The sequence below is a fragment of the Salmo salar genome, chromosome ssa17, assembly GCF_905237065.1.
Source record: "Salmo salar chromosome ssa17, Ssal_v3.1, whole genome shotgun sequence".
NCBI lineage: Eukaryota > Metazoa > Chordata > Actinopteri > Salmoniformes > Salmonidae > Salmo > Salmo salar.
The window spans coordinates 13,677,488-13,702,594 of record NC_059458.1 but is presented as its reverse complement, the minus strand read 5'-3'; the positions used below and the strand labels follow the sequence as shown (position 1 = coordinate 13,702,594).

General features: G+C 45.3%; 1 protein-coding gene across 6 annotated transcripts; it reads left to right on the top strand.

Annotated features, from left to right (window-relative positions):
* Positions 1 to 67: 67 nt before the first annotated feature.
* LOC106575179 (protein Shroom2) lies at positions 68 to 24,889 on the top strand. Of its 6 annotated transcripts, none has more exons than XM_014151473.2 (10): positions 68 to 986; positions 2,396 to 2,544; positions 13,967 to 14,095; positions 14,421 to 16,977; positions 17,203 to 17,285; positions 17,799 to 18,533; positions 19,286 to 19,876; positions 20,705 to 20,885; positions 22,762 to 23,034; positions 23,308 to 24,889. In XM_014151473.2, exons 1-10 carry the CDS (start codon positions 777 to 779, stop codon positions 23,575 to 23,577), a joined length of 5,178 nt encoding a protein of 1,725 aa, XP_014006948.2. In that variant the 5' UTR covers positions 68 to 776; the 3' UTR covers positions 23,578 to 24,889. The 6 variants fall into 6 exon arrangements, with proteins under 6 accessions (XP_014006948.2, XP_014006953.2, XP_014006955.2 ...); XM_045698828.1 differs by lacking the exons at positions 68 to 986; positions 2,396 to 2,544 and adding exons at positions 11,640 to 13,472; positions 13,853 to 13,870; XM_014151478.2 differs by lacking the exons at positions 68 to 986; positions 2,396 to 2,544 and adding an exon at positions 3,475 to 5,104.
* The last annotated feature ends 218 nt before the right edge of the window (positions 24,890 to 25,107 follow it).

The window sequence follows — 25,107 nt, the reverse complement described above, 5'->3', positions numbered from 1 at the left end:
TCACAAAGTGACGTTAGCTGATGAAGATTATTTTATAGAATAAAACCTATAAAATGGCCTAAACCCGTGTTTACCACAATTTATTTTCGGCGTTTATCCAAAAACGCCATTAATTTTCTCCATAGGCTTTGTCGAACGAACCATGGGGGATTATAGTGCCTACAAAAAGACGCCATTACTATTTCTGTCTATGCAGGTGTCTCATCGCAGGTGCTTGTCCAGTACAGACCTTCAACACTGGGTTTTCACTTGACTTCGTATTCTTTTCCTGTTCTCCTCAAGTAGGCTTGCCTAAACTATTTGATTTAGTATATATTTTTTTGCTTTCTAAAACATTAACCATGTCTTTTTCCGACGTGTCAAAACTTTGGATTGTTGTCTGCTTAAAGAGAAGCCAGCTGGTTGAAAACGATGCGTGAGGTATCAAATTATGCCTGTTGAATAGACACACTTGGAGAGGAGGGCAGGCCTATGTTTTTTTCGTCACCGTTGGTTACTATGAGTGACGGGGTAAAGATGTCCGTGATGGAAAACATAAGGAAAGAAAGAGGACAATTGATATCGATTCGCCGTCTTACCAGGATAAACGACAACTGTACAAGCTGAGGGTAGTCGTTATTTATCAGCTAAACGCATTATCGTGTATGGAGTATGGCAGGGGTTCACATATGACAGCAAATTCTAGTGACTAGTTAGTTGATCATTCTCTTGTGAAATAAAACGGGGGCTAATCGGGAACTTCTGATTGTCAAGAGTTCCCATCCCTCTTCAACACTATGTACGTCGTCGACTACAGAAGCGAATTAAGGATGTCAGCCAGAGAAGTCAAAGCCTTCCTAGACGCGGACAGATTCAAGGGTGTCGGGGACGGGATTCGGGATGATGTTGAATATAGATTTGTGGATGTCCTGCTGTTTGGTGGGGCGCCTTGGGGGTTCACTCTCAGAGGGGGTCTGGAGCACCGAGAACCACTGCGCATAACCAAGGTATCCTATCTATCTATCTATCTATCTATCTATCTATCTATCTATCTATCTATCTATCTATCTATCTATCTATCTATCTATCTATCTATCTATCTATCTATCTATCTATCTATCTATGATTAGGATGAAGAAAGATAAATACAGAGAACCCTTATTGACTTAACTTTAGCCACACTAGTTAACAACAGAAGTGCAAATAAACAACAATAACAAGTACCATAGATCAATCATGCAAATAAAAACAATTTAAATGTAATTATTTCTCCACTGTCATGGATGGGTTTCACCTTTCCTGTTTCCCCTGATATGAAAATAAGGCTGTGTGGAGATTAAACACTGGAACATCACTGTCGTTTCCTGATTGGTTAACTGTGTGTGTTTCTTCCAACACTCATGTTTTCTCAGTCCGGAAATAGTTGGGGCTGTTCCCATGCCTTTATGCCTTTGGTATGTTGCATATTTTCACCTTTAAACTTCTGCCCTGGCCAATGTCTTGAGCACATCTCTACTAGTCACCACAAGTTTTGTTCTATGTGTGTTTGGGGGTGGGGGGGCTGTCTTCCATGCTCATCACAGCAGTACCAGGAACCGTTTAGGAATGCAGAAGTGAAGATAATGTGTGTTTGGCAGTGGCTAACCAGGATTGGCTCAGTCGATGCTGCTCTCCACCAGAATGAGGAAACAGTTTGTTTCCTTCCATTTCTATTCTCCGTTCTGTTTCCATTCCCCTCCTGTGCTCCTGTATGTGTAGAGAATAAGTGATGGAATGTGCAACAAGTCTGCTCCAATCGTTCTCAAGTTGCTTATGGTTCCATTTTTTTTTATCAGAGCTCTCAGGTTGCCACTTTCAGAAGCTACACGAAATAACAATCCATCCTGTTCATTTTAGATTGATATAATTTACAAAAGCATACATCTCATATAACTTTGACTTGCTTCATTTGCTTGTCAGTAGTAGGCTAGTCCCCCTCTGAACGTTGAGACGGGCTGGAGAGAGGGGATTTGGAAGGGTGGATATGATATAACCATTTTTAATGAAGTTGACTCAATGCCAGCATGGCAGGGTTGAAGAGAGGGTCCTGTCAACACAGTCTGTGGATGGAATGTGATATTCTTCTAAACTGATGAACTATGGAAAGTGAACTGTTATTAAAATATACTTCACTAAGAGACATTAAGTCTGTAACATGTTATTTTATCCACATAACTATCAGACAGCATCCCCTTGACTGGGCCCCTTTTGCCCTGCCAACACTATCTGTGTGCAATTGTTTTCTTATACTCTTCACTTCAGAAATGTTAACAGTCCCAAAATCTCAATTTGCCCCAGTATGTTATAGCTGTTTTATTAATGATGTATAAACTACTTATTAACACCTTTAATTAAACATTCCTGCTGTGTGATTCAGGTGGAGGAGGGCAGCAAGGCGGCGACCGTCAGCCTGCAGGTGGGAGATGAGATCGTCAACATCAACACAGTTCCCATCAGTGGATCCAGACAGGAGGCCATCTGTCTGGTCAAAAGCTCCCACAAGACCCTCGCCCTGGTTGTCAGAAGGTGGGCTATGAGCTGCAACTAAATTGCCCTTACACCCAGGCACAATACATTTCTATTGAATTGAATATGACAGACATTGAATACAGGATGTCTCAATGGGTACTATCATAAAGTGATTGCTGCGTACCATCTCTCCCATTGTGCTGAGAAGAAGTGCCCTGTGTTTAAAATGGTATACATTAAACTTACGGATGTACATTAATATATTGTTTTATCTGAAACTGACACACCAGAGTTGGGCATATCAGGAAGAAAGGTTTTTTGTACAAATGACTTTCACTCTGGACTCAAGTGTCTGCAAAGTGTCAAACAAGCTAACCTTAACCCACAAAGACACTATCTTGGAAACGAGGAGTCCTGTGTAATGTAGTCGGTGCATTCAGAAAGGGAATTTCAGAACCAGCTGGAGGTGTATCAGTTCACCCACTTTCACCTGCTGGGATGAAACGTAAAGCAACGAGGCTGCAGTTGTAATTGGTGCTACAGTCACACATTGCCCTTTGCTGGGGTTTGTTAACAGGTGGGAATATTTTATGTACAGTTCCAGTCAAAGGTTTAGACACACCTACTCATTCCAGGGTTTTCCTTTATTTTTACTATTTTCTACATTGTAGAATAATACTGAAGACATCACAACTATGAAATGACACATATGGAATCATGTAGTAACCAAAAAAGTGTTCAACAAATCAATATATTTTAGTTTCTTCAAAGTAGCCACCCTTTGCCTTGATGACAGCTTGGCACACTCTTGGCATTCTCTCAACCAGCTTCACCTGGAATGTTCTTCCAACAGTCTTGAAGGAGTTCCTTGTTGGCTGCTTTTCCTTCACTCTGTGGTCCAACTCATCCCAAACCATCTCAATTGGGTTGAGATTGGGTGATTGTGGAGGCCAGGTTATCTGATGCAGCACCCCATCATTATCCTAATTAGTCAAATAGCCCTTACACAGCCTGGAGGTGTGTTTTGGGTCATTGTCCTGTTGAAAAACAAACGATAGTCCCACTAAGCCCAAACCAACTTTTGACTGGTACTGTATTTGTGAAGACAATGTTTATGGCCTCAGGGACTGTATATTGGTGCAACTCTAACCACTGACATGCATAGACAGGACTGTCATTATACTAGACGCATGTCATTTATAGAATATTGCTTGGTCATAAAGTACAGTATACCTTAGTTTGAACTGTAGGAGTGGAATGCTAACTGATCATTACTAAACCGCGAAGGGCAGGGCCACAGCTTGTTATGGTTACACTAGGACTAGGTACGAACTTCACTTTTTTTTACACTCTTTCATCCGTGATATCTACTATGCTTAGTAAAGCAGTGTGAAGTTAAATGTTTTACAGATATCTATGATATCTACCCAACAGGGAAGGGATGCAGTACATGCCTTTAAATTATGTGAGCAAACTAAGCTCTTCACACAACAGTGTCGAGAAAGCCAGTGTAGAGGACATTGAAGACCGCCCTATAGGGGAAGGAATGCTCTGAGCTTCATGGCGTGTTCATAAAACACATTCTCTGGTAGGTGTGAAGGTGTCAATGCCAGCAAATATCTATTTCGTTCATTTACGACTAGACTGCTCAATAGCGAATGGGAGGCTCAGAGAGTATGGGGTGGGATGTGATGTGTGTAATCTCATTATGGTCCCGTGTGGTTCAGTTGCTAGAGCATGGCACTTGCAACACCAGGGTTGTGGGTTCGATTCCCATGGGGGACAAGTAACAAACAAAATATGAAAATGTATGCACTCACTACTGTAAGTCGCTCTGGATAAGAACATCTGCTAAATGACTTAAGTGTAAAATGTATTGTCTGAGCTCCAAACTCTGTTAAACAACCACCGATGGGTGACGTGAAGAAGGAGAAGCAGATACACGGTTTAAAGCTGTGGGAGGATGGGTGGAGGTGTCTAGGCCTGTGAGAGTGAACATCTAGTAGTGTTGTCACCAGAATGTTGACTTCCATACCAGGTTTAGTATCACAATGCTCGATACTAGTGGTGTGCCGACCTGGCCGTACTCATATTCCTAATCGTATCTGTAAATTGACAATTAATAGTCAGATCGGCAAAAACGGAAGTGTTTTAATATGCCTAGGTATTTTGACATCCTACTTATCTCCCGGTACGTTTATAGACCAATCAAGTGTGTCTGTTTCCTCAACTTGCAACAGGCAGAAAAGTTTGAGAATGCACATCGGCGGTTCATCTTTTTTCTCTACTCTCGGCCGCTTGTTAGATATTATGCACATTGATAGCTTGCTGGCTAGCAAACGTCCTCGACCATCTGATTTATCACAGTAGCAGGCAAACGGGAGGCAGCAGCAATCTAAATGATCATACCGAAGTCAGAGAATGCAAACGTCCTCGACCATCTGATTTATCACAGTAGCAGGCAAACGGGAGGCAGCAGCAATCTAAATGATCATACCGAAACATGCGAGGAGAAGTGATCAGATGAAATTATGAAGTGAAGCGAGTGGATGGAGAAATACAGGATCAACGTACAGCCCACCCTTCTCTTCACAGACAGGCAAACTATCCAGTTGAGGTATTTAGACCACATAGCACCTTGCACTTGATTGAAAGATGCATGCTGCCACATATATATATATATTTAGATCACGCATAATAACAAAAAATACTGGGATCATAATCGTATCAGGAAAATTTCCCATATCCGTTACGATACTCATTTTGTCCGACTACTGGGCACATCCCTACTTTATACTATCATGATACTCGATACCAAAACAATACCACATTAAAAAAAATAAGGCATTTTAGCCAAAGTCACAGAATGGCATTTATGTATGTACATTTTTCAGAGAAGGCCATGTATGCATTAATTAATAAATGATACAATCATTTTGACTTTGTTTGACTACAGAACTTATTTGAATGGTAAATCTCTTGATAAACTGGGTAAGTCAAGATTGAGCTTGTTATGGCTGATTTCATCGGGCTACAGATGACCATCTGTTTCCCTTCCATTTATTGTACTGATCAACAACATTTGCATAGAAGTAACTTATTTTATTCAAGTGCTCTTTAAAAGTCTCTTTAACCAGTAATGACGTCATTCATTAGGCAAGAGAGAGCCCTATTCTCTCTCACAGTCAATAAACTGAGACAGAATAGATCGTCTCTGGGAGAGACTTTGATTTAAGTGAATGAATTAAGTTTTGGTGGCAATCTGCTTTGAAATCAGCATATTTTGCATTATGGTTCCTCAAACAAAGTACCAGAGAGTAGTGAATTGACATTAGCTTCAGTTGTAAGCTAGAAAGGGAAGTTAGCCGTCAAAGCTGGAAGCTACTGGTTTCTTCTTGCATTGTAAAGTGTTGTAGCCTGTATGGAGATTGTGTTGTGAACAGTAATTAACCGTTTCAACATTTCTACATGCCGTGTCACATTATTCAAGTGTGTAAACTTCTATGCATCATGAGTGGGGAGCTAACATGAGCTAACAGCCCAGACTCCCAGTGCAGGCTATAGAGCAGACACGGTGTGCTCGCGTTATAAAGGCGTCCGCATGCTTCACGTGCATGTATTATGATGACATTTTGTGATGTTTTGGACTTCGACAAGTTAAAACATTTTTTTTTTTAAGGCTGTTCGGGCACAACATTTTTTCTGGAGGCCAGTCGAAGTTCGGAGCTGAAGTCTATGCCCCTTCGTCGGCGATTGGTCAACTGTAGGGATTCTTCAATAAAGTCTTTGAATAACAACAAAGAGAGTTGACTCGTTTTCAGGCACATTTATTAACAGAAAATACTTAGTTGGATGTAAAATTGCACAACTAAGCTCTCTTTGGAACCCCACCCCCCCCATCAAATGAATGACAGATTTCTTGAGTTAGGTTAACTGAATATTTTGATGAAGTGTATTACTGGCTACGCCGGCTCAAAATGGAGAAACAGTACTATTGCCGCTTTTTTTTCTAGTCTTTTTAAGGGAGTATGCAAGCACACTCGTTTGGCTGCGCTGATATTTGACAGAAGTACCGAAAATAACAAATTCTAGTACCAAACCATTTTTCATGTTCTAATATTGAAAAAGTACAGAACTTTCGGGTATACAGTGCAGCACTAATATCTAGTGCCTTGGAGTGCATGTTTACACTAGAAAAGCCAGACTTTTACAGCCCCAGTGTTGTGGTTTTTCTCATGCTCCTCTGGCTGGCTGTCTGGGTCTTTGTCCCAAATGGCAACCTATTCTATAGTGCAATACTTTTCACGAGGGCCTATAGGGCTCTGGTCAAAAGTAGTGCACTATATAGGGAATAGGGTGCCATTTGGAATGTATCTAGGTTGTATACAGCAGAAATATACTGCCGATGTCATGACTGAGGCAGGGGGGCTGCATGTCATTTAGAGACTGACTGGGCCTCCCTGCTCATTGGCTGAGGAAGACAATGGACCCATTGTCCAGACTTCTCTCTCTGTGTCACGGTTGTTATTTCAGGTTAGATAATGACTCTTAAATGGCACAGAGGAGTATCTGGGGAGTAGGGGACGAGGGTAGGGGCAGAGAGAGCGAGATGTATGCCAAGTTTCGGAACATGGGAGACCTTTAGCCCACTTCACCTCGGCTCTCTGTCATCACCAGACATCACTCTGTCCAGAGACACCCATCGGTTCTGTTTCCCGTATGCTTCTTACACTTTTAAATCCCATTGACAGACCCTTGATCATTCTAACTTTCAGCTCCGACTGCCCCACTACAGGTCAAACCCTTCCTCATTATGACTCATTCATTACTCAGGAATGTTACCCTTCAATGCCAAGGTTTTCTGAGATGACTTGGCAATTGAAAGTAAACCTCAGTTTACGTAAATCAATGATGCTACTTGAGGCGGTCATCTAGTTTATCAGTCGGCCACAAACGTGTGTGTGATACACTAGCTAGCCTTATGACACCATTAGAGACGGGACCACGGAACAAAAGGGGAACCATTTTCCATGTGAGTGCACCCTGTCAATCACACAAAGAGGGCCAGTTAGGGCCATTGTCTGGGGAGCCAGGGCCAACTAGCGCTCTGTCCCAGGGGCTTTGTCTGAATTCCAGGGTCCTGGCTGGCTGGTCTAGCTGCCTGGCTGTGGCGGTGTCGTTGGCTGTCCCTGACGTAGATGGACTGAGACAGCTGGTGGTGGTAGGGGACTGTCACCACTCAACAGGCAGGGCCCCTGTGTGTGAAAAGACCACTGTGTGTGTGAATAGACCACGGCCAAACTGCCAACCCGCTGCATTTTGGCACCACCAGTAACTAGCTAATGACCATATGCTGGTCTAGAAGGCATGCAGAGTATTCTTAGGTGAATTCTTTGTGAACCCCCCCGTGGATTTGAGACTTTAACTCTCTCACACACACAGTGAATTGAATGGGGGCCAATGATGGATCAACCCTGATTTTATTTAGGCATCCAGTATTGAATTTCCTCAATCAGACATTCACACCTCTGTGTTGTATTCTGCTGTTAATGTGATTTCATCTCTCCGGACTCTGGTCTTCCAAACTCCCTGCTGCTAACCAGAACAAACAACTGCAGAAAGGATGGGATCAGTAGAAGAGGCACAACAACAGTGGACAAAGTTGCTTTTTTCTATGTAATATAAGCCTAGTGAAGTCGCGTAACTCTCAGTACTCTATGAAAATCTGAATGGTTTTTTATATGTTGTTGAATTTCTCTCTGTGGTTTTTGTGTTCGTATAAACATGTTTCTTCTGTTCAAGTGTGTTGTAGTATAGTATTTTTTTAATTAATTTCACCATTATTTAACCAGGTAGGCTAGTTGAGAACAAGTTCTCATTTACAACTGCGATCTGGCCAAGATAAAGCAAAGCAGTTCGACACATACAACATCACAGAGTTACACATGGAATAAACAAACACAGTCAATAATACAGTAGAAAAAGTCTATATACAGTGTGTGCAAATGAAGTAGGATAAGGGAGGTAAGGCAATAAATAGGCCATGGTGGCGAAGTAATTACAATATAGCAATTAAACACTGGAATGGTAGAATGTGCAGAAGATGAATGTGCAAGTACAGATACTGCGGTGCAAAGGAGCAAGATAAATAAATACAGTATGGGGATGAGGTAGTTAGATGGGATATTTACAGATGGGCTATGTACAGGTGCAGTGATCTGTGAGCTGCTCTGACAGCTGGTGCTTAAAGCTAGTGAGGGAGATATGAGTCTCCAGCTTTAGTAATTTAGTAGGCCATACTTGAGGCATATACTTGCATAAAACTGATAAAAAATAGAATCTGAATCCAATTAAATATTTTTACAGTAATTTAGTGTAAACTCTTGCCTCATAACATCATAGAAGGTCCCTGCTGACTGGCTCCAGCGTCTTAATGCCTGAATCCTATTACATCTTGTAAAGCCACAGGCATGGACTCACACAGCTTAGAGAGAGGGCAAAGTAGTAAACACTGTAAAAAAAAACTGTTAAATCTTATGCAAATCCTATACGAACCAGTGTAAAATATGCTTTATTCCTGGTGTAGACTCCATAGTTTGTGGAGTATCTGGATAGATCGTCTTTTACTGTATTAACTCTTTCTTTTTTTAAATGTGTTGTAGATTTAGCCTCCCCCCGCTTGGTTTGGAAAGTGGAATGTTCCATGTTGCCTAGGTGAGTTGACATTGCTAGTTGGGATAGGTTGTCTCACTAGAGCTCATTGTTTTCATTCGCTCTGCTTTGGGAAGGCAGTGTAGTCAAATGAGGACAGCCAGGCTCTGGGGGTGGTTGCTATTGTATCTCCCTTGATATGCCTGGATTGAGGGTAGGAATTCACTGAAGACGTCATTTCAGGTATGCTTTTCTCTGTTATTCACTTTAATGGTAAAGAGTTATCCAGAAGTGAGACTCACAGGACAAGGAGGGCACTGCACCTTTATCTGCTGTAAAGGTTATCTTGTCGGACTCTTAGTGTTTCAAAAATAGTCATTTTTGGTGGTGTATCTTGCTGCACAATGACAATTGTCTATATTGCTTTATTCTTAGATATGTCACACTGTAGTTTTGTCTTCTTCCATTATCAGATTTGAAAACGGGGTTGCTGACAGCCAAAATAAAACAAGGCATGTCCTTTCAACTTTTCCACAACTTTTAATTGAATTGGGCTGTGTGGTTAAATGGTCCTTTTATGGGGTATTGTATAGTCAACCTAAACATGTGAGGAGGGAGAGGAAGATCCTGTAGTGTTTACTCTTGTCAGGCAGGGAGTCTCCCATCCTCAGGCAATGCCCTGGATTAACACTGACCCATTAACATGACAGTGAGGGCCTCTTCTCCCCTCTACCTCCACTCCCACACAAAGACAAACTGTTCTACTCTAGAGTAAGCATTTACTCTGAGACAGACACTTGATATTTTTGGGGTGACTGTATCAGATCTGGGTTAGGACTTAGGCCATCAGTTTGTTCTTCCAGATGTCTTTATAGAATGAGGGTAAAGGGGACTGACCGTCGTCCCTATGCCACATGCTAATACCCAGTATTTTACCAGCTGGTATCTGAACCCTGTAGGAACAGAACGGCATGTAACGTGGGTGTGGAGCCTGATGCTGAGGTCTCCTCTCTGTAACCAGCCGTTAGGCGATAAGCCCAGCTGTGATTACGCTGGCACTTTTCTATTGTGTCGCTTGTTTCATTCAGCCCCCATTTTTAAAAAGCAGGCACCAGGCAGCAGGGCTCAGTGGACCTGGGCGTAGCAGGGCACACTGCCTGATTCTGTTTGGGTTTTGGTTCTTCTGTCCAGCAAGGTGGTGATTCAACAGGTCTATTTCCTTATTAGAGTCACTGGTTCTTCACTGGTTATCTGAACCAGTCGGAAATAGCTCTTCTCTTAGAAATGTTTACTGTTATTTTAAACGGGGATCGATTTGTGTCTAGGGACTTGCAGTGTTTGGTTTACATACATCAACCGCCAACACCTCGCCATTCTGGAATGTAATGGTGGAGTACCTGCCAATGACGCTTGTTCTTTGACTGCAGGACTAAACCATCTCCACTGGACGTCTGTATCAAGTTCCTGTGTTTTCCAACATGACTGATATCATTCAGATAGAGAAGTCCAGTAGTTAGTTACCTTGTCTTTCTGCCATCAAGGTCATTGCGGTGTTCACTAACAAGAGAGACCACGATCAGTTGTTTTTCTGTGTTCTTCTCTCCATGGTCAGCTGACCTATGACTCCGTTAATTAAGTGGAGGTCTCTGTCTGGTCACTACGATATAGCGTACATCCCAACGCCAACTGTGTGGTGCGCGTTGGTTGGTTGCCAATGACCTGTTTTTGTAATGCCTTCTTCAAATCGGCTTTACAGATTCCTCTGGAATTGGAACTGTTTAGAACTAATCTACATGTCCAAGCTAACTGCAATTCGGTGAAACCCTGTTGATTGTCTCATGCCAGGATTCCGTGCGTGACTAATATCGAGTGTGTGTGTGCTGACTGACCATGCAAGCAATCTTACTTTTTCAACTCTACTCCAGTGGTTAATGGGCCGTAGACTGATCTACAGCAAGGACACTGGGCATGACAATAACCCTGGCCCCTCCCCTCCCGAGGTAAATCCCCACAATCCCCTAGGAAATATCCCATTGACTACAACACTGGGAGGACACACACTTGTTGGAGCCACACCAAGATGAAGTGTGTGTGTGTGTGTGTGTGTGTGTGTGTGTGTGTGTGTGTGTGTGTGTGTGTGAAGAGAAGGGTAGAAGAGCTCTCTCTCTGTGTTTGAGAGCTCTGTGATTGGACTGATACAGCAGAAGTTATGGATGTGGAGAATTCCTTTGCACAGATAGTTCCTTTGCCAAAGAAGCTGTAAAATCTGACCAGGGTCTGTAGAAGTGCCTTGTCGATCATTGAAGTGTCTCAAAGGAATGCACTGCGTAGAAAGGCTCTGAGGAGAGGGGCAGTCATTTTCAGCCTGCTTTATCAGCTCTCTGAGATGCTGTTATTTGCTAAAAGAGAACTGACAACAAAAGAGTGCATCTGAAATGCCACAGCGAGATTGCTAATTCTTTGGTAAGTTTACTTTGATTTCTTCTTATTAAGCTCATTGAACTTCCCTCTCCCATCCGTCTCCCTACCTAATGCTCTGTCAACTCCACGCCGAGCAACTTAAAATTGGGTTTCAATAAATCTCTTCTTTCAGTTTGAAATGCTAATTCTCTCCACGTATATTTACAAAGCTTTCCTTTTGATTTATTCTGTTTTTATCTAAGCCTACAGTTCAGGTTACACTTTTCACACTTGCTGCCCGCATAGCCTAGATATTCACACCCAATTGGGTCAGTTTCGCTACTGTTTGTTTTCGAATGTCGTTTTCACAGAAACCGGAGGAGGATTTTCTGAAACTAACCCCGACGTCTCCTCCTCCTCCCCTCTGGGTAGCTGTGGCAGTTCAGCTGTAACCCTGACAATAAGGACTCCTGACTAGAAATCCATTTGCATTTCTATTGTGAGCTGTTAGGGGTCTGCTAGGGCAGCATACCACTCTCAGGACCACTGACTGACTGGAGGAGGAAGGGAGGGAGGGAGTGTCGGTGTGCGTGCGTGCCTACGTGGTCTGTCATAGTGTGTGTGTGACGCTCTCTGTCTTTATGCTTCTTATTGAGGAGGAGAGCTTCTCAGGTTGCCCTCAGCCTCCCTCCCATAAATTAGCTTGACTCCATGAGCCAAGTGCCTGAACTTTTGGAAGATTGCCAACGTTGATGTCCCACTTCAGACTGAGCTCCTTTGGGGCTGACTGCCAATCAAAACGCATCTTCACATTCCTTTGGCCCCATGATGGAATGTAGGAGTCTTGTATCGTAGATCAGAGAGGTTAAGGATTTGAGTGGGTGGCTCTTAGCCTTATGCTTATACAGTATCTGTAGTGCACAATGTGTCGCTCTTGTCTAGTACATTCTGGTCGAGTGAACTAGGTGTTTGTCAGGGGGAAGAAAAGGGACTGAAAATGCCCTGTTTGACCATACCTGGCTTCAAATACTATTTAATATAATTTCACATTCATTATCTGGGCTTGACTGAGCTTTCCCGGCACAATGGAACCAATGGAATAGCTGTAAAAGTGCAAATCCCACCCATCCAGCACTCCAGGCAGGCTGAAGCAAACACTAAATGTATTTGAAATATTTCAAGTAACATTTGAATCCAGGTTTGTGTTGAACAGACGCCAGCTTGGACATAGTGTGAAACCACTGATCTCATCTTTCTAACTGATTCAAAAGGCTAAGCCCCCGCCTACACCATGCTGTTTACACTCAAGGGATCTCTCTCTGTCTGTCGCCGTACAGCCATATGGCAGTGGGATGACCACCAGACAGACCATGTTAAAGGTAATTTCTATTCTGTCTCAGTGTTGTTCTTCTAAATAACAGATATTTCTCATAGATTACTACTGCAATGGCGGCTTCCTCTTGCGTTTGAGGACTGATTCATCGAACCTCTTAGAGTTGACCAAATTAACTACTGATCATTAAGGTCTGTCACCCGTGTTACATACCATACAATGAATATAAAGTATAAATCTCTTATTGGCCAGAAGGGGGTGCACTGTTCTCGTTGGTCAGTCACTAACAGTATACTGAGGAGCTTCTGTCCTTTGTAGCTCAGTTGGTAGGCCAGTATGAAAATGTATGTGCTCACTATTGTAAGTTGCTCTGGATGAGAGCGTCTGCTAAATGACTAAAATGTAAAATGATAGTGACCAGGAATTTGTTTTTGTGATTTTTATTTATTTTTTGACAATATTGTATGTGTTCCTCTGCTGCGTGCCCCAGGAAAATGAAAATGGTGGATATTGTCTCACAGACCACCATGCCATCAGAATCAGAAACTGACAAACATGTGGCCAGGAACTTTCTCACCAAGATATTACGAAGTTCAATGAGGTACTGTGGAATAGCAACCTCCTCCAGTACACTAGCTATCCCAAATCGATCCTTCAGTGATCCCATGTGAATTTCAATGTTTGAACCCAACCCCATTCTGGGTGACATCAACAACATTGCATCCTGCTTCCAACATTACATGGCGTATAGTACTGTAGTTGTCTGTGGTCCTGTGGTCCTGTATGTGTCAGATTTGTTCAGTGAAAGCTTCACATTGTGTCTCATCTGTCTAGGTCTATATTTCATTAATTTGGTTCATATCTTCTACACAATGAATGTAAAATAAAAAATAAAATATCAGATAAGTTTTTTTTGTAGTGTATTTTTTTTTTTATACTGAATTAGATATTTTTGTTACCTCTCTCCAACATGCATATCAGGAAGAACCGCTTCAAGGGGTGAGACTGAAATGTGAAAGAATTGTTTTTCTTTTACCTTCTATTTTTAATTAGTTGCATTTCAATAACATGCTTTCCTTAACCTTCTCTCCGTAGGAGGAATGAACCAGTCTCCCGGCCCCATTCATGGCACTCCTCCAAGTTCACAGGAGACCACCCCGAACCCACAGAGAGCCGCATAGAACCTCCACCTCCACCTGTGTGGCAGGTCAAACATGAAGTCAGGTGAGCTGCTGGAAGAATCTATGACCTCCTTCTCCTAGTGTCAGTGTTACTCAGACACTTCCCGTTAGGGTCGTCCCAGTTCCTAGAGAATGTGTCTGAGCTACATTCAGAGAGTTTATGGTTACTCCATCTCCTCAGAGGTAGGGGCAGCCATTATTCTTATTGGGTTCTCATCTCCACTCATTGTATGTAAAAGTAGGTCAGTTATCAAAGAACAAGAAAACACTGAATAAAGGCATAATAAATGGATGATAATACCTAATAGATATCTAATTTAGCTACTGCTAACCAGATTATTAACACAATTTCTTGTATTGATTTCTAGTGCATCCACAAAAGACCTTTCCAGCTGCGGGGACCACGACTCGAATCTACGCCAGTTATCCAGCCAGTTCAGCTCCGTGGGAAATATGGAGAGAGTAGAGCGTCCCTCACACCCCTACCCACCAGGATGCCTCTCCCCCAGCAGGTACCACCGCAGTGCTGAGCCTCTCCCTGGCAGTGGAGGGTCTGGTGGGAAGAGCGAATCAGCCTTCAGTTGCCTGTCCTCTACCAGCCCTCCCCCGGAGCCTGCGCTGGCGCTCACCAACACTGCGGCGACTGAGGGCAGCGTGTTCTATAAGGGGGTCCAGACTCAGACCAGTGAGGTCGGAAGGCAGGGTGAGCAGCGCCACAGCCGGTACCTCCAGCTGCCCCAGGGGGACGGAGGCTCAGAGAGCCCCAGGACAGCCCCAGAGGAGCAGCCTGACTCCCGCTACTCCAGCTCAGGCTCTGGCAGATCGCACATAGGCCCTGTGTGGCACGTCCCAGAGAGGAGGAAGGTAGCAGCCCCCCCATCTCCTCCTCCTCCTCCCCTGCGCAGTGACAGCTTCGCTGCCACCAAGGTGTACCCTGCCTACACAGAGGGGCCTGGAGCTCCACACCACGGCCAGATGAAGGCCCAAGAACGAGGGTTGGACAGGCTGGCTGAGGCCCCAGAGAACAGCAGCTACAGAGGCCGGGGAAACCATATCTCTCACGATGAGAACGGGCCAGACCCCAGGTGCAGTTACAACCCTCCACCTCACAAGAAAGACTTCCTCCACCCAAACATAGCAGCAGGAGCACCTGACTACAACCACAACCAGCTCAGCAACCCAAACAAACTGTTCTCGCTGTCTAGCCAGGACGTGAGACAGAGTCAGTCTCCCTTCGCTTGCCTGCCCAACCACCAGCGGCAGTACAGCGACGAAAGCACTTTCTACCTGCAGACCAGATCCGCCCCACATCCACCGAAGCCGCAGAGCGTCGGTAGCTACTACCACAGCCTCCAGGAGCTCCCGACCAACCGCAGTAACAGCAGGAACCACGTGAGGTCCTCCACCACGTCCCTGTCCACCTCGACCATCGACCAGAACTATGACGGCGGAGGACACATCCGGTACTACTGCATCACAACCAAGCAGCCAGGCCAGCCAGAGACCCGTGTTAGACAGAGCAAATCAGAGGTCTGGATGGCTGACATGGAGCTAGCTAAGGGCTCCAACGACAGGGCCTCCACAAGTTCCTCCCACAAGACCAACAAGGTCAAGTATCCTCCTCAGCCGCCTTACGCCAGCAGCAAGGAGCGGAACGGAAATGTCAAACCGGCCAACGTTCTGCTTTACGAGCACACAGCCTCTAATTCCTTATCCTCATCTGGTAAACCTACCACTGAGGAGAGGGAGAGGTGGAGTGAGGGCCAGAGACCTTCTACAGAGGCCCAGCTTAGAAGCTCTTACTCTCCCAGTCCGCCCAAGGAACACAAGGCGGCACCGCTGAGAGAAGAAGACCCTTGGCTCTCTCAGGAGAACCATAAGATCTCTTCTCAAAAGACACCCATGCTCCACAGTCTGGCTCAGGAGAGTAGGAGCCTGGTGGAGAAGAATCACCCTGCTACGGCACCACCACCACCACCCAACGGCGGGGGAGACGCCAACCACGCCATACAGGAGGCTTTAATGGACAACACGGCAACGGGCAAACTGGCGAGACGCAGCGACCGATACGCCACCACCCTCCGCAACGAGATCCAGCTAAAGAGGGCCCAGCTGCAGAAAAGCCGGAGCGCTGCCACCCTGACCTGCCCCAGCGAGACGGAGGAGATAGAGGAGGAGACAGACCCGGGGGGGTGGAAGTCCACCTCCTCCGACGGCTCCTTTTCCTCCTCCTACAAGGACCACCTCAAGGAGGCTCAGGCTAGGGTCCTCCAGGCCACGTCCTTTAGGAGGAGAGACCTAGAACCTCCCGGGTCAGGGTCGGAGGCTCAGTTAACCAAACCCAACTCACACATAGTCTCCCGCATTGGCGGCCGCAAGCGTTTCCCTCTGAACAAGAGGGTCCACTCGTTCTCCGAGCCAGACAAGATCAACAAGCTGGGAGTGGAGGGTGAGGGAGAACATCCTGTTGGAACAGCACGGTCATTTGTAGACCGGCGGAAGTTCTTTGAAATGGCTGCTAAACCTGCTTTCTGCAGACCCGACTCAACCATCCACAAATCAGGCCAGCAGAGCTCCAGCACCACCTCCAGCACTTTGGAGCACGGAGAGGGCAAGGCCAGAGGGAGAGCCCACTCAGGGGAAACTGAGGAGGGCTGGAGGCCGAGCCTGGCCAGTGAGACCTCCAGTGACCACCACCCAGACCCCCTCAGCCCCGCAGGCAGACAGGCCCTACTGGAGCAGCAGAGGCTGGGGACCTTCACTGAGTACCAGGTCACCTGGAACATGCAGAGGAAGGCTTCAGACACAAAGCCCCAGGGGAGGTACCACTCTGCTGACAACATCCTGGACCAGGGAACAGTGGAGACGTCTGTCTGTGTCCACGAGAGGTCCAGATCTTCTCCCTCACAAGACGTCTACACACAGGTGAGCGTTTCCATCGAATGGTTCTTAGTGTAGTGGTAGTAAAGTGATCTGCGTGACTTCCTTTTACGTTAGCACAGACATGCATGAGTTTGTTTGAAGATATAAAAGTCCGCGTTGTATTGTCTAAACATTAAACCTGCTGGCCAGAGTGCTGTTTTAGCAGAAGGTTATATTGGGCCAGCTATATTATGGTAATTCAGTGTATTCTTCATTTTCTTTCTGAAGATCCCTGTGCCATGGAGAGACTCTGTTGAAAACGCAAATCTGGATCACAGACAGGGCCAGCAAGGAGGCAGTTACACCACCAGGTGAGCATTTCACATTATTCTCTTCTCCACTCTAGTTTCTGTTCTCAGATCAGTTGTAACCTATCCACCTATTGTTGGAACACATTTCAAGGTGATACTTATCTGTTGACGGTGCAGTAACGCACACTCACATGAACATGAGTGTGTACTACAGTATAATAACAATATCAGTTTGAGTTAGGGCGAGTGGGGAGCATGCCAGTTCAGCTCAGGTGTAGTTATCAGGGTTTGGGAGGGAACTTCCCTGCCCAGGTAAAGCTACAGGTAAAAGTGTAAACCAATCCTGTTTCAGGCTATCACATTCAACTCCGGTCTCAGGTTGTAAACCCACTCGCTGCTCTCTGGGTGTTATTGCAGAGATTAGTTGATCTTTAAATGTTTTTATTTTAATGTACAGTAAGTGCTGAATTTGTGAATAAATCAATTCAGCAAGGCCTCTGCTCCTCATTTCAGTTGAATATGTGCTTTGTGTGAGTGTGTTGTTATATTTGCCTCTCCTGTTCTGTTTGCCAGAGGGCCGAGCAAGAGCCGAGAGCAGCCAGCCCAGCTCGACCACTTCCCACAGCCTCCACAACCGTCTATTCCAAGACTGACCGACACAGAGCCACACAGCAGCAGAGACGTGGCCGCCCCCCTCCCTCTCCCTCACCCCTCCGACCACAGATACAAATGTGATTCTGCGGACCCCGCCCACAACCTCCCAGCTCTCCCCCCGTACCCCTCCAACCACACCCACAGCTCTGTGTCTGAGCAACCACTACCACCTCCAACGCTGGCTCCCAAGCCCCAGAATACAGGCCTCATCATCATGCCACATTTGCCTCTCCTAGGCCTGGAAACCCCCTCAACCACATCCTCCACCTACGGACTGTCTTCCCAGGAATTCCTGCCTGTCCCTCGCACCCATCAGGCTGACCCAGTAGATCCATCATCCAGCAGCAGCTGCTCTCCCCATGGCACAGAGCTGGATCCTGCCCCAAACCAAGCCTGCTCCTTGGGCTCCACCCAGCTTCCCTCTCCATCCCCTGGGAGAACCGCTGGACTGGACACGGAGGAGGGAGCAGCTGATTCAACACTAGAGCCGCCACCCTCCTCCTCTTCCCACTCTCCTTTTTTCTCCTACCAGCCTGCCAGTCTGACGGTTCCCTCTTCATGTGGGACTAGTTCTCCCTCTCCTCAGTTTGCTCCACAGAGGCTGACGGACCAGCCCCCTGTCTCTGTGTCTATGCAGGATGAAGCCCAGAGCAGGTAAGCGTTAAGCAACTTAACTGGCATTCTCATGCCTGTCTCCTCAGCTCCCCTCAAACTACTGTACAGCTTTACGTAACTAACTGGGGATTGTTGTCCTGTGTCGTGTTGCTTTACTTCCAGTAAGTAAGTCTTGTCCGAGCCAGAACAGCCCCTAGTTGCAGGAGCCTATCTCCTGATTCTGTAGCGTGATGCAGCTCGATTTCAAGTCTCATTTCTTTGTCGTAGTAGCAGCACATTGATAGAGGAGGCTATGGTAAATAGTTTGGAATTACATGGTATGATGTGCCACAGACCAGAATGCAATGGTTTAGAGTTTTCCTATGATCTATTTCCCAATGATTTGTTTTCAGCTGCTCAGCATTGGGGCACACACAGTATTCTTGCCACAGTAGCCAGGACATTAAGCCTGGGGACAGAAGGCTGTCATCTTATTTGGTCATATGATTAACTGACTGCATGACCTTTCTGTCAGCGGCGCCGTTCCATCCCTTTAATTACCGTTGACTCAACCTGTCCACTGTCAGTCAGTAACACGACTGTAAGCTTGTATATGGTAGATGTGACTCACTCCTTGTTCCTGACATAAAATCCTATTTCTGTTTCAGTAAACTGAGCTGTAAATTAGACTAAAGGTTAAAGAATGTGTTCTTAACAATCATTTGTGTCATTTTAAGTGACATCTATCGCTCATTTTTCTCATAATACATTGGTTAACTTTAAGTTAAGACTAGTTACTATTGTCTCTACAGGCCAGAGAACAGGACAAACGCTGTGATGGAGATGAGCAGTGTAGGGAAGAAGGTCCCTGTGAAGATCGTCCATGCTGAGAGCACCACAGAGAGGGAGAGCCGCCAGTACCTGCTGCACAGTGAGAGAAATGGGGCCCCTGGAGTTTCAGAGGGGCCCGACTTTCCCCCGCCCCTACCGACCAGCCTGCCCTCCCCTGAGCCGCAGCCCTACTCCCTGTTCCGTGCCTACACCCCCTACACACGCCATGGGCCCCAGAGTCCCCCCAGGGACCCAACCCTCACTGTAGCCCCAGAAGAGGCCCTGTCCCATGGGCGGTCTCAGACCAACGGCCCCTCCGGTACCTCCGTCATGGGTCCCCAGCACCCTCAGAAGAGTAACTCGGAGGAGGATGTGAAGAGAGAGGAGCTGGCCAGAGACATCATGGACAAGGATAAGTCCCTGGTGGACATCTTGGACCAGAGTAAGATGAAGACCACCATGGACATGATGGAGGGGATCTTCCCCCAGGGGGAGCAGATCTTGGATGGGGGGCACCAGAGGAGGAAAATCTCCCCCAAACAGGGTTTGCCGCCCAGGGGCATGGATGACAGGTGAGCTGACTGGGAATGGGACCTGGCAGTCCAGAAATATAACATTTATGAACAAATGAACTGAGCTGGTAGTCATAACCTCATCTAGATAATCACACATGGTGCTGTGTATTTTTGTGTAATTACATTTTTATCAGACTGACTTCCTCTCCCACTTCAGAGGTGTTTGTTCAGATGAGTTAAAAAAAACACATTATGGTGTTGCGTTTTAATATTTCTTCCCATTGAGAGGATGAGTAGAGGGAAATGTATACATGGCAAAAACGTGTTATTTCAATGCTAAACACTTTACACAGATGCCCCCTGTTGGCACTATATTAAATCACAGACTACAACTGAATACAATGCAGGAGGGGCATAAACCTTCCATTTTACCTGCATTTTGAACCGACCTCTCTGAGATTTTACAACTGTAGGAGCTGTTCTGGCCCATCGATACTGAGCGGTCACCTCCTGCATTTCACATGACATCCTATTGCCTACTTTCTCCTCAATAGTATTGCAGTAGTACTAATAACCAGAATTATAAACTGGGTAGTTTGGGTCCTGGATGCTGATTGGCTAAAACAGAATTCCAGACGTGTGTATCAGATAATAATGACGCAAAACTACTTTTATATTTATGTTGGTAACCGGTTTATAATAGTAATAAGGCACCTCTGGAGTATATGGCCAATATACCACGGCTAAGGGCTGTATCCAGGGACTCCGCTTCGTGTTGTGCATAAGAACAGCCCTTAGGCGTGGTATATTGGCCATATACCACACCTTCTTGGGCCTTATTGGTTAAATAACCCTCTGCTTTCTGTCTGTCTCCATCCCTTCCAGAAGAGAGGAGGGGTGCATGTCTGCTGCTACAGGGTCCCTGGTGACCAGCTCCACCTACTACAGTACATCTGCCCCCAAGGCTGAGCTGCTCAACAAGATGAAGGACATGCAGGAGGACGAGCTGGAGGAGCTGGAGCAAGACTCAGAGGACGAACTGGACATCGACCTGGCCAGCAAGAAGGTACAGAGACACAGCGTAGTATACTGACCCTGTAAAACCGGTTTCTCCAACCCTGTTCCTGGAGAGCTATCCTCCAACCCCAGCTGTAACTAACCTGATTTCATCTAATCAACCAGCTAATTATTGAATCAGGTCTGCTAGATTAAGATTGGAGTGAAAACCTACAGAACAGTAGCTCTCCAGGAACAAGATTGAAGAGCCCTGCTCTAAAACAACACATTTCACTGCAGCTGTCTGGTGTATGTGACAATAAAACATTATTATTATATTATTATTATTATTATTATTATTATTACTGACTGTTTCATGCCATATCAATCACTGATCATCAATCCAGCTCCTGGAGAGTCACAGGACTGCAGCTTTTCCCCAAGTTTAGCATCGTAATACACGATTCAAGTGATCTTCAACACTTTGGTTAGTTGAATGTGGTTCACTGCTGAGCCAAGGTAAAAACCTGCCGTTCTGCTGCTCTCCAGGACCAGGATTAAGGAATAGTGCAGACCTGTCAACATGCACTCATTTTGCGTACCAACTACGCAATTCTCTGTCCGTGTACGCAGGTAATGAATAGGGCCTGATTTTATTTACATTTTAATAAAGATATATCCACTAACATCCCAAATCTCGAGCTGCAACACACAGACACGTACAGAGTTTGTGTCAACGGACATGGAGATGAATACATCATTATTGGACGTAGCTACCCGGTGTCTGCCCCTCCTGCTTGTTGTGATGCTGTACGTAAACACATGGACAAATCCCTTTTGGACTCCATGTGTTGTGGGAAGGTAAACACTAATGGTTTCAAGCTAACGTTAGAGAACATAAGATGGACATTCAGTGGGCTCTGAAGTGCCAGCAGTTCATTTGCTAGTGAAAGAAATGAAATGCAAATACGAAAAGTAACTGGTCGCATTTGTGCGAGTGTGATGTACATTTAATTCTGCGTCCCATTAGTTGTATTTTACACGTAACATGACGAGGATCACGCAACCTGATAGACTGTAATTATGATCCACGTCACAGAAAGCATTACAAAAGTATCATCCAAAATAAATATAAACATCTTGGCATTAAATGGAGTCGGGAGTTTAGAAGACTGCGCGATGAAAGAATAATGAGTGTCCAGTATTAGCTATAGAGGCAATGCTTCTAAAATGCCTTTGCACTAAATTTGAGATTTTATCAATGACAAAAATCTGAAATGTATGCGCTGCAAAGAAATACAATAGGCACTGAAACAGCGGACTCTTCTAGAGAACAGCGTTCAGATTCCCTTTGCGGAAGCCTACTTAAGCTTTGTGTAGTCGGTTTGCGGTCTGTGCGATCATTTGTTTTTTTTCAAAAGGATTTTGCTTTTAGTGTTGACTAGGAACCGTGTCTAAAAAGCCAATACTTGTGAGCTGGCCCGAGTGGTTGGCCCAGTTTGAAAGGTGACGAGTTCCTCTACTGTAGAGACTAACCTTGGGGGCATGTGCTAAGAAAAAAGTTATAGATAATTATCTCCATTCTACACCGTACATGTCATTTCCAAGAATAAGGTCCTTTGTGTGTTCTTTCTAATTATATCTTGTTAGTGACTTTTACCATATGTGGAAAGGGAATGCTGTCAAGAAAGCAAGTATTTCAACCTTTTATAGACTTGATTTGGTACAATTCTATAATTGCATCAGACTCACAAACAGCCACGCACCAGCATGGGGGGGGGGGGGCAATTTGTCTTGTGCTATGCACACAAGTTGAATCTCAAATTTTCTGGTACTCTAAGTTGGACAGGGTTGGCAGGACTAATAGTGCTTCAAGTACTATCCAGTATGTGAAATGGCTCTCTTGAATGTCATCTCCTCTTCTGTCCCTGTCTTTCTCCCCACAGCAAGAGCTGATTGACAGCCTGGGTAAGAAGCTGCAGGTGCTGCGCGAGGCCAGGGAGAGCCTTCAGGAGGACGTCCACGATAACAACTCTCTGGGGGACGAGGTGGAGGCCATGGTGCAGAGGGTTTGCAAGCCCAACGAGCTGGACAAGTTCAGGATGTTCGTGGGAGATCTGGACAAGGTGGTCAGTTTGCTTCTCTCCCTGTCCGGCCGACTGGCCAGGGTGGAGAACGCTCTCAACAGTCTGGAGGAAGACACCACGCCAGAAGAGAAGGTAGGGGTTAGGGTGGAGGTTAAGGCAAGACATTTCTCACTCCCCACGCTACTCGTGAGGCAGGATTAGCTGGTTAACACTCATCCGCATTAGCTCAGAGCTATAGTGGTATTACAAACTAGAGTAAAGGGATGTTTGCATTTACCAACTTACAATATTCATGTTCAACATGAATTGATGTGTGTACTGTAAGTTAATCAGGAAGTTGCTTGCCTGCATTTGTTAGTATCCCTCCTACTGATCTGCCCCCTCTGTCTGCCCTCCCTCTCTCAGCGCACCCTGTCAGAGAAGAGGAAGCTGTTGATCAGACAACACGAAGACGCCAAAGAGCTCAAGGAGAACCTTGACCGGCGGGAGCGTCTGGTTTACAGCATCATGGCTGCTCACCTCAGCCACGAGAGCCTGGCAGACTACCAGCACTTTGTCAAGATGAAGTCAGCCCTCATCATCGAGCAGCGCAAGCTAGAGGACAAGATCAAACTGGGAGAGGAGCAGCTGAAATGTCTGCTGGATAGTTTGTTGGAGCAGAGGCTGCTGTTCTGACGATTGTTAGTGCAATCCGAGATCCTTGGGATGTCCATACCTTAACCCCTTCCTTAACCCCTACCCTAACCCTAACCTTTCAAATTCAATAGGGTGACATCAGAGTTGGGACGTCCCAAGGGTCTCATTTCATCTATTCCTTCTGACAATGGCCACACAGTGGTGATGTGGTGTACTGATGCAGACTGGCCACTATAGGGCCTCAGAGAGGCGCTGTTGGACTTGAATATGATGGAGTATTTTCTGTGTGCTTTGTTGTAGTTGACTGACTGACTTGAAGCCTGTTACATTTCAGTTCCACAGTACAGACAGGAGCTGTTTTTCTGTGCTGAAGAAACGCCCCGTTTCTGGATTTAAAGTAGCTCCTTAGAGGAAAGGAATTAAGATCGATGAAACTTGCTTTACTAAATGTGTTTGATTCAGGGATGTTGGTGAGGCCTCACGGTAAGGCCTATGCTCTCAAATGATTCCCAAGACGAGGCGGAGCGTCTCTGTTTTATATAATGTGTGTTTGAAAGATGTTTTTAGTAATTTATTGTAGCCTTTTAAATATTTACAGATGACTTGACATTTCAGGTAGTTAATTCCAATACAAATGATATATATTCTTATTGTGAAGTATAGGTTTTATAATTCGATCATTAACAGGGTTTTTCCTCAATGGGACAGTGCTGCTTTGGTTCAGAAGTCTAAAGTTATTTTCATATTTGCCCAAACAGTACTTACACACACCACTAAAGCTACAGCCCAGATGTGTATGTTTTCAACCAACCTTGTTCTCAGGCCCCACTTCCCGTACAATAGTATGGTATTCCTTGACAATGTTTATTTCTTACTCATGTGCTGGGATTGATGGTTACTGGTCTTTTTAATTCCAAAAGTATAAAAAGGTAATTAAACGTTTGAAATCAGTTCTTGGCAGCAGGTAACCTGATTATAGAGGTGAGCCAGGAACCAGAGGGTTGCCAGTTCCAATCCCGTGTCTTGCAGGAAAAATCTGTCGGGAAGTGAGTTGGTAACCGGAGGGTTGCTGGAATCAAATCCTAGATGCCATTGTGCCATTGAGCAAGGCACTTAACCCCCCTCCCCCACAACAACAGCTCCCTGAGTGCCCAGTGTGGCAGACCCCTGCACCACTCCAAAACATGTATGACCGAATTAGCACTTTATAGTCCCACAATTCCCCTGTTTAGGGACCTATCTCAACCTGACGTGCCTGGACGTCTGCCACTGTGAACACTACTTTGTATAACCATACATACATGCATTGTACTCTCACATCAATTTGAAGACAATAAACAGTATGACTGATGGGCTTGGTATTTGTGAGCTTATTACCCAACTGGCCAGTGGCCATAACAACAATGACTAAGTTAAGAAATGGCAGGGTTTTAAGTGTGGACTGATGTAGGATCGGTTAATTAGCCCTGCCTTCCCTTTCCTCTTTCTGGTGAATAGCAGTTGAAGAGTCAATCATCAACAGAGATGTTATGACTGTGACTTTATGTAGCACAAGATGATGAAGCGTCG